General features: G+C 38.6%; 2 protein-coding genes across 2 annotated transcripts in view; both read left to right on the top strand.

Annotated features, from left to right (window-relative positions):
• Positions 1 to 3178: 3178 nt before the first annotated feature.
• Positions 3179 to 5754, top strand: LOC137969749 (actin, cytoplasmic). Its single transcript, XM_068816103.1, has 3 exons — positions 3179 to 3536; positions 3607 to 3717; positions 4773 to 5754. The coding sequence occupies exons 1-3, from the start codon at positions 3282 to 3284 to the stop codon at positions 5535 to 5537; spliced, it is 1131 nt and encodes a 376-aa protein (XP_068672204.1). The 5' UTR covers positions 3179 to 3281; the 3' UTR covers positions 5538 to 5754.
• A 1697-nt stretch (positions 5755 to 7451) lies between these two features.
• LOC137971221 (actin, cytoplasmic-like) overlaps positions 7452 to 10000 on the top strand; it is a 5488-nt gene continuing 2939 nt past the window's right edge. Inside the window, exons 1-3 of the mRNA XM_068817994.1 lie at positions 7452 to 7469; positions 7578 to 7890; positions 7962 to 8072. Coding sequence (XP_068674095.1) covers positions 7636 to 7890; positions 7962 to 8072 — 366 coding nt within the window. The 5' untranslated portion in view covers positions 7452 to 7469; positions 7578 to 7635. The remainder of the gene's footprint in view (positions 7470 to 7577; positions 7891 to 7961; positions 8073 to 10000) is intronic.

Below are 10000 nucleotides of genomic sequence, written 5' to 3'. Positions count from 1 at the left end.
TATAGTCAAGGCAAGGCGTTTAATTGAAAGAGAACATTCACCTTAGCACGATAACAACAACTTAAACTAGAACGTTGAAAAAACCTCAATATCATTATTTGCCTTTCAATCCTGATACTGAGTCTCTTCAACCTCTAATGTCAGTGACACAATGAAACAGAGCACCATCGTTAATCTTATCAATATAACTTCTTATCTCCAGCTTTGTCTTTTCGTTGCGTCTACACCACTTGGACGATTCATGAAATGAGACAAATAATTCCGTCCTTTTTTGTATTACCTGTCATGTTGCACTCTTTCTTTCCCTGGTTCTCGCTGGTTTTCTTCATTTTTCGCAACAGCAAGAAACGCTTCTCTTTCATTACTTTTATTTCATGACTCGCTTCGCAGCACTCCACTTGCTAGTCGCATCTCCCAGTTTTAACATCCTTCACCGCGATGTTATCAACCTAGTTTTTTGCCGAGTGGAGTGCTGAACAGTGAGCGAGAAAAAATGGAACAAGGTACCATGATTTAGTGCTCCTATCTTTTAAACTGGGCTTGAGTCTACCCTTTCTCAAGCAGAGATATTAATAGAACGCCTCTCGTGGGAGTTTCGACTTTGTGAAAAGCCCAATCAAAACAGAGCTACGGCAGTGCTATTGCTTTACGTCATATAACCCAACAAACACGCATTTTTCGCGTATGACACTTTTTGAGGGAAAAAGCCCTTCTAACAATAAATACAAAAATTTGGTTTTATCAACGGAGTTGATAAATGTAAATTGACCACCGTACAGAGATTCTAAAAGCTGACGTTTCGAGCGTTAGCCCTTTGTCAGAGCGAAGGGCTAACTCTTTTTGTATACAGTTGTATACTACTTCCCCACCGCTGACGCAGCACCACAGTTTCTTTAGAAACTACCCCCTTCATCTAAAAATAAATATATTTGGGAAAGGGTTAACTCAAGTAGTAAGTGTAGATAGGGGCACCATTTGATGGTCTCCTGGTGGAAATTGTAAATAAACTCAGTCAAATTGTTATTCTCGTCTAAAATGCAAGTACAAGTTCACCTCATTCCAAATAAATGTTTTTCACAAAAAAACACTATCAAAGGCACTGCGAATTAAAGGCCAAACCGGCATGAAACTGGGTGCTCAGTCTCACGTTCATCCCAAGTATGCAGAACTTTCGAAATGCTGAGAATTTTGAGTGTAAGATTTTTCAAGGCCACTTTGATATTGGACCAATTCATATCATGCAATGTGATATTGTAAGCGATCAACAATCTTCACGAAGTCTTTGTAAACCTTGAAATTAAATGGTACCCTCAACGGTACTTTAAGCTCTTCTTGTCAGGAAAAAAAACTAACAACAACACCCTCGCAGAATGCAAGTGTATTATTTTGTTAATTACAATAAGATAAAATATTGATTCGATGAAGTGACTGAAATCCTTTGGTTTACATAAGAATTCGAAAAATACGTCAGATAGTTTAAAAACATTTTTACGCCTCAACACTTGTAGAAAAAATTGTCTAGTGAGAAATCTGCATTATAAGTAATAAGAATCAAACGCCACTTAAATGAATATATCGATTTTCGCTTGTGTTTAAAAACAAATTGGAAATACGACATCGAAATGACGTCACAAAACCGAAGAAGAATGCTTGGACAGCTACAAATTGTATGCTATTTAGCGCATAGCTCGGATAATTATTCAGATCAACAGTTTAGTTTTGACAATAACGTAAACGCTTATTTTCTTTGATGATTGAATCATGATCTCACACCGATCAAGCAAAACACGCAACGGAACTTTCCGGTAACACCCTTGTGTTTCTGAAAGAGAGAAGGAAATTAAACGTTCATGCATACACTCTTTTTTTAGAACAACGTCTAGTTTTGGGGCTAAGGCTGACCGTTCTTATTATTCTTCTGTTTGTCACTTGAGCCTGAAAACGTTCTTAACCATGTTCTTAAATTTGTATGGTATAGTAAGTTCGACTACAAACTGAATTGTTCTTCATTGTATCCTACCAAGATTTTAAAAGTGTCCCTAAGTATTTAAGTTAATTGGCCTATTAGACTACAGCTTTACCTTTCTTTTACCTTAACTGACTCCCCGGCACCCAGCCTGGGTAGTGTTGTTAGTATGTTCTAATGAAAAAGGAGTATTGAGTTAGGAAGACGAAAGACATCAATTTCTGGTTCATTTCGCGACTTGCAGCGCAGGAAATATTGTAGTGTTATTGCTATATAAAGAACGAAGGAATGCGACGAGATATCTTCCTAAAGAGCACTTACACCGTGAACTAGACGGTCTCACAGGGAGTGTCCACATCAAGGGCAATCGGTATCGCCCAAAAAAGAAAATCTTGAACATGTTGAAGAAGGAATTGCACTCACAAATCGCTCTTTTTCGCTGATATAATTTCATCATTTTGCTGTGAATTCTAACTTGCATGACTGTTGAGGTGATTAAAATAAAATATCGTGAACTATTCTGCAAACGATTAGTAAGAAATATTATCGTTATTTTGGTCTGCTTTTAAAGCAAAGATAAATGGCAACACATCTGAAAATTTTCAAACCAAACTTTCAACTGTATTATATGCTAAACTTTAGAAAGCTTTTGGGCTATCTGTTAAGTTCTGGAAAAGAAAATGGAGCTGTAGAGTCTTCCGTTGGAAATATTACGCTTCATTACCTTTGAACAAACAACCACAATAAATGCAAATTAAGCGCGCTGTATACTGATATTCCACGAGTAACAGAAAATTACAATGAACAGATATTTACAAACAACCACCCGATAATGCCTTTTCATGATCCCTAGCTGCGTAAACTGTTTCATAACAGAAAACTTTCATTTGAGAAAGAAAACAAGTTCTGGTCCTTCAAGAGAGAACAGTTGCATTCAACTTCATATTCTTTTGCAGGAAATTTAGGAAAATGTGCGCGTGATTGAGCATCTACAGATACCTCAAAGCATGCCAAATTTGAAATTTCTAACGCTGTATGTCACCCATTAGACGATAGAATGGTCGAAAACGATGCCAAATTTGGAAATTTTTGTTGCTTCCTATGAAAGGACATGACAACTGCTGTTTTAAATAAACATGAGTATTCCACTAGGATTGACATCATTGGGTGCGTAGGCAGTTTTAGCCAATCAAATTGAAGCATCAGCGGGCATAAAGCTTGAGCCAGGGATCACTGGCGATCACACAGCTTAAGCAAAAAGTACAAGCAAGTTTACCCGTAGACGTTGGTGTTCAAATTTCAACCTTGTTACAAAATGGCCGATGAAGATGTTGCTGCCTTGGTTGTGGACAATGGATCCGGTATGTGCAAAGCCGGTTTCGCCGGAGACGATGCTCCTCGAGCAGTTTTTCCTTCCATCGTTGGCCGTCCAAGACATCAGGGTGTGATGGTCGGTATGGGTCAAAAAGACTCGTACGTCGGCGACGAAGCTCAAAGCAAGAGAGGTATTCTGACTCTGAAATATCCTATCGAACACGGCATCGTGACCAACTGGGATGACATGGAAAAGGTCAGTTTAGTATTCGAAGCAGTATGTCGAATTCGAGCATTTGCTAACGTTGTATCTTCTCAAATTGTAGATCTGGCATCACACCTTTTACAACGAGCTGCGTGTCGCGCCGGAGGAACACCCAGTTCTGCTGACAGAAGCTCCCCTAAATCCAAAAGCCAACAGAGAAAAAATGACACAGGTAATGGGATCTCGTTAAAATTATCGCTTTGCAACTGAAAGTAAATTTTCGCCGGCTTTCTGAACCGTTTCCTTGTTGTCCATATTTGCTAACGAGAGGGAGGGGCTCAAAACCAAATTATTTGCAAGACAGTTGAAAAATTCCCTGGTTGAACATCAGCAATTCTTTGTGATATCTCGGTGTTTTCTCATGCTGAACGATTTTTTACCTTTGTTCATTTTTGTTGTTCTAATTATTCTAATTTTCTACGGATCTCTGAAGCAGACTTGTTTATTTATTGTTAATAACGTTCTCAGGACACAAAACATGAGCAGTCGATCCCTGCAGGCCTTCGTTCGTGTTAGTTTCGCCTATGTAGCTTATCTTTCTACAAAACTTAATTGCGAAAGGCAAACTGGCAGCCTTACTGTGCTCCAAGAATATCGAGTCCCGGTCACTTAGCCAAATTTGCATACATCTGAAAAATATTCCTAAATTTTATCGTGAAATTTCAGACCAAACAGGCACAACCTTTTTGAAGTCGAAGCAAAAATCTGAAGTTAAACAGAGAAATTTTGGAGGCTTTGTGAAATCATATTTCCTTCTTTGGGAAGGAAGTTTTCGAGAAACTTGCTTGATCGCATCTTGCAACTGTTAATGCCCAAATTTGGTAAAGAAAACGCGTGATTGGTCAGAACTGTTCCAACAACGTTCATTAATTTATATGCAGGTTTGGTGGCCTCTTTTGTAACCGGCCTGAATGATTGACATCACCTGAAGGCCAAGTTTCATTAAAAAATTAATCGTGTGGCTAAAATAAAACGATTTGAATTCTATCAAGAGCAGACAAAAGCAAAGAATTTTCAAAGCCGAGCTGTTTCGTCGAGCCACTGTTAATTTCATTTCTTTAAAAAGAAATCGTTTTCTTTAAAGTGCTTCAATATTTGTACCAACACAAAGATCATTTTTAAAATGTTTTCATCTTCCACCAGAGCTTTAATATATAGCCCTCTTGCAGCAACCACAATCAATATATTTTTAATTATTCTCACAAGTTTATTACTTTCTTTCTGCAGATTATGTTTGAAACTTTCAACTCTCCAGCCATGTATGTTGCCATCCAAGCTGTATTGTCTCTGTACGCATCTGGTCGAACAACAGGTATCGTCTTTGACAGTGGTGATGGTGTATCACACACAGTTCCAATCTACGAAGGTTATGCTCTTCCCCATGCCATCCTTCGTCTCGACTTGGCCGGCAGGGACTTGACAGACTACCTCATGAAAATTCTCACCGAGCGTGGCTATTCCTTCACCACCACAGCAGAGCGTGAGATCGTGCGTGACATCAAAGAAAAGCTCTGCTATGTCGCTCTCGACTTCGAGCAAGAAATGCAGACGGCCGCCTCAAGTTCCAGCTTGGAGAAAAGCTACGAACTTCCTGACGGACAGGTCATCACTATCGGCAATGAAAGATTCCGTGCACCAGAAGCCATGTTCCAACCCTCCTTTCTCGGAATGGAATCTGCTGGCATCCACGAGACCACTTACAATTCCATCATGAAGTGCGATGTGGACATCCGTAAGGATCTGTACGCGAACACGGTGTTGTCTGGTGGCTCTACTATGTTCCCAGGAATCGCTGACAGAATGCAGAAAGAAATCACAGCTCTGGCTCCTCCAACAATGAAGATCAAGATCATTGCCCCACCCGAGCGTAAATACTCTGTATGGATTGGTGGATCCATCTTAGCTTCTCTGTCCACTTTCCAACAGATGTGGATCTCCAAGCAAGAATATGATGAATCCGGTCCTTCCATCGTTCATCGCAAATGCTTCTAAATCTTCAATCGAACTTTGCCTCACTTGCTGGGTTAAATGAACAATTCAATAAGGATTGAAAAAAAAAAAAAAAAACAGACTTGACCAAATATCGCGTGTCAAATATTGTGGAAATACAAATAATACAAATTTCTCTTCTTTATTGTGCTTAAGCTTATTCTATTTTTGTAGGTGTGATACAGTACTGTATTTCCTAATAAAGAACTTGTAAAGACAACGCTTCGCTTTATCATGACTCCATTCTGAACCGTTTTATCAAAGGTTGATCCATCTTACCTCGTACTACATGAAACCCAGCTTGGAATTTGTCTTTGGACTGACCTTAAAACAAAGGTAGTAGACGCTCACGTGATCGTATAATTCCCCTGTCCGCACTCCATGCAATTTCAACATGCAATGGAGTTTACAACGAACAATGTCAACACAACTGTACTTATGACCATTGGTGAGTGCCCTCAGTTAAGACCTTGAAAATAAAAAATTAATCACCCCTTACATTATATTTCCCCTAGTTTCTATAAAAGTTCAACGGCACATTCTTCCAATGACTGGCCGTGTTTCCAGTCATCGAAACCGATTACTCCGACCGAGAGACTAAGGTAAAAAAAAAAAAAAGAGATGATTTTGCGTTTCTTTCATTTCAATCACGTATCAAACTTATAATTAACTGGATCACAAAGTTAGGGTAATCTGGAATGACAAGATGATTTTGTTGCTTATATCCTTTACAAAATCAATCTAAGTGTAGCTTGACCATAGAGGTGAAATATTAATGTTTGAAGTACCTGAATATTTACATAAACAAGTGTGGAAACAAAGACGATACGTCAAATCACAGAAGTAGTTAACTCTCCATTTTTTGGGTTTTCAATGGACCTCGGAAACGACCAGGGTTTTGCACGAACACGAATTATGTCAACGAGCCAAATAGATGTAGCATTTTTAAAAACCGATATTTGTCAAGTCTGACAACAAGTGCTCGGGGAGGGATATTCCAAAGGAACGATATTGTTCTTCATGAAGTGTGCATTCATCCGTCAAGACTTCACGTAACTCTTGAATTCACATTTTCACTTTGAATACAAAATTCGTTATTATAACCCGATAAGGAATTCATAAAATTGGCACAAAAATGAAGGAAGCTACATGGTGGGACATTTGTTCTTAAAATTCAAACAATAATGTCTCCCTGAATGACGTTTCTTATCTTGAGTCGACCGCTCTATAATTGAGGAAGTACTCGTCACCTCGTTGCCAGAACGATCACGGCCTTCGAGAATTTACGAAAAAGACAAACTTGAACCATATTTTGACAAAATCATGCCTAAAATAAGAGCTGAAAAATTGGCTTTACGTTATATCAAAGATTAAAAAGAATAGGAAAAAGAAGAAGGCCGGTGATTTTAACATAGCAAAACAACACGAAGTATCTCGTAGTTCCATAATAAATTTCGATAACTTTCTGCCAGCCAGTGTCCAAGTTCTTGCTGATAAAAGCTATTGCACCGTTCTTCTCAGGAACCTTATATAAAGAACTTCGGTATTTTATAAAAACGTATTTTAGGAAACTGTCATTTAGTTCGTATCAAACAAGACTAAGTTGGAAGTGAAATAGTTAAAAAAGCCAACGAATTGTGTAGTTGAATCGGCGTGTCTTCATATGCCACCTGTGATGCGATGTCTGGGTGGGAAAGACCTCAGTTGTAAATATGCCCATATTAGGTTAAAAAGTCCACATTGCCTCAGAATTCGTCTGCGGCGAGAGTCAGGTAATTCGAAAAATATATTGACAGCATATCTTGAATAAAAACACTACCCCCTGCTCGATCATACGGGTTAAGTATAATTTTATTGCATATTGGAACGCTGACTTTTAAGGAAAATTCGGAGCAATGTTTCTTAAATAAACATGAAGTCAAATAAGATCTGCAGGTAACCTTTGCATGCATGATGTGGATCATTTCAACCAATCAGATTAAGAAGCGTTTTGTTCTCTTATTTAAAGCGTAACGCAGCTACAACATATTTACGCGTTCACAGAAGTCAGACTTACATTTGATGTCATTTCCGCTCGGGATAAAAATCACAGAATAAAAAAATGGCCGATGAAGAAGTTGCTGCCTTGGTTGTGGACAATGGCTCCGGTATGTGCAAAGCCGGTTTCGCCGGAGACGATGCTCCTCGAGCAGTTTTTCCTTCCATCGTTGGCCGTCCAAGACATCAGGGTGTGATGGTTGGAATGGGTCAAAAAGACTCGTACGTCGGCGACGAAGCTCAGAGCAAGAGAGGAATTCTGACACTGAAATATCCCATCGAACATGGCATAGTAACCAACTGGGATGACATGGAGAAGGTAGGCTACGATTTTACAGTGTTAAAATATGGTCGAAATTACAGTCTGACGCATTTTCGTTTATTTCTCAGATCTGGCATCACACCTTTTACAACGAGCTGCGTGTCGCTCCGGAGGAACATCCTGTCTTATTAACAGAAGCGCCTCTTAACCCGAAAGCTAATAGAGAAAAGATGACACAGGTAAAAAAAACCAAACCTTTTCAAATAAATTTTATTTGGGGCGCAATTTTATATTTCCATTTATTGTCTATAAATGGAGCAGGTGTTATCGTGCATGTTCAATAAGAAAATTATCTGACCATCTCAAAAAGACTCCGACTTAATGAAGAAGACATGGCTTGATTGAACAGACATAATAGACAAGGGCTTACAAACATTGTTGCTCGACCAAACTTTTTAGCCGCATCTGTTTAAAAAAGTAACTTTTGTTTACTCGTGCACAGCAAACTGAATTCAGACAGTCTGCCAATTTTACTGGTTTGACACAAGACAAGCATATAAAACAAAAACACTCTGTTTACAATGGAAGCGCAAATAGTTACCGAGCTCGTTAACAGGCACTACGCTTTAGCCTTCTGAATTAACAACAACCATCCATTTATTTGCCAAATTGGAAAACGTTGTAAATTAATTTGATCAGGCAAAAAACCACTCAGAATAGTTATAAACTAAACGAGCTGCGTAGTTTAATTCAAAGTGCGGTAGAGTTTAATTTGGGTCCTATTATGCGAAGAAAAGCCAGCCTTTGTTAAGGAGAGGCCTTTGAACCCTGCGCAATCGAAGGTAACCACCTGTTCACGCCGGTTCTAAGCCACTATTCTTTGAAAGGCAAACTTACTGATTAGGGTAAAATGAAGGTTGAGTATACATGCTTCGGGCAGCACAAAATAAGACAGGTGTATTTTTTACTCATTACGAAAGGAAAAATTTGCGCCACCAAAAAGGTGCGCATGTAAATTTTCACTTTACTATGATATCCAGTCGGGACTTTTTAATTCCCCTGATAGAAATGCCAGTATTTCTTTACTATAGTTTATGAATACAATAGCTGTTTGCGTTTTAAACGTTTAAATGGCACAAGTGTATTGATATCTGCCCACTTCAACACAACTAAGGAGCAGCCTTTTCCAAATATGGTCACATTTGACTGTGATTGGTCAGCTAACGCCAATGCGCTGAGGCAACGACTAGTTGAACGAGGCCGATTCACCGACACCAGTCGGAAAAATGAGTAAAGATATCAGAGTGAATTAAGCTTGTCCAGATGAGTGTAGGATAACCAAAAGCTAACCACCTTGCCATTCCTGCCAAGCTTCGAAAAAACTGAGTACAAACGAAGTCAGAGAAGAGTGGACTGGACTTGCGGCTGTGGTTTAAGATACACAAAACACAGGAACAAATATAGCATTTATCGACCCATCACCAAATAATCGATATCTTTTATGCTCAAAGTTGAAGAGCTGGAGGATATAAAAGTACGTGTACATTAAATTTCACTTCTCATCTCCGAGATAAGACTGAGTGAGGAGATACGACCATGGAAAAGCCGCAATGATCATAAAAGCTATATAGCAGGTACATCGGGTGATCAAAATGTTCTTCGCGTTTTTTCAAAAATACTCTCATCTGTTCATTATAATCGTGTTCATTCACCACGATATTCATGATGGCGACCCAAAGAGACCACAATATAATTAAACAGTGTTTCACTGTGGTCTGTTTTAAATCAAGATTAAATGCAACTTCTTTTCTTTTTAAGGGGAAGTTTCACAGTTTTGCGCAGGTTACGTTCATAACACAAAGGAAATGATTGCAAAAGTAATTCCAGTCAGTAATTACACTTCTATGGCATTGTCTCCTTTTCCTTCATTAGTGCTTTCGATTGTTTCAATAACAATGCAAATTAATTGGGCTAACGTGACAGTTTGCCCATGTGCTGAGACGTGAAACTCTCCCTTTAAGAGAGCGTTTTCATATTAAGTATTTTCCCTTTGATTTAAAAGGACTGTAAAAAGCACTAAGACTTCTACTTGATGTAAAATACGTTTTAAAGAACACATTTATCATTCTTCTTCTTATAATAATAATAACAACAACAATAAACATAA

The sequence above is a fragment of the Montipora foliosa genome, chromosome 9 (assembly GCF_036669935.1).
Source record: "Montipora foliosa isolate CH-2021 chromosome 9, ASM3666993v2, whole genome shotgun sequence".
Classification (NCBI taxonomy): domain Eukaryota; kingdom Metazoa; phylum Cnidaria; class Anthozoa; order Scleractinia; family Acroporidae; genus Montipora; species Montipora foliosa.
Note: the sequence above shows the minus strand (reverse complement) of the source record. Positions and strands in the feature narration are given on the sequence as shown.

Excerpts from the sequence above, each read along its gene's own strand:
- LOC137969749 (XM_068816103.1), top strand. The coding sequence starts at position 3,282 with ATGGCCGATGAAGATGTTGCTGCCTTGGTTGTGGACAATGGATCCGGT. Across the intron at positions 3,537-3,606 it reads ACTGGGATGACATGGAAAAG|ATCTGGCATCACACCTTTTA; the intron begins GTCAGTTTAGTA and ends CTCAAATTGTAG. Across the intron at positions 3,718-4,772 it reads ACAGAGAAAAAATGACACAG|ATTATGTTTGAAACTTTCAA; the intron begins GTAATGGGATCT and ends TTCTTTCTGCAG.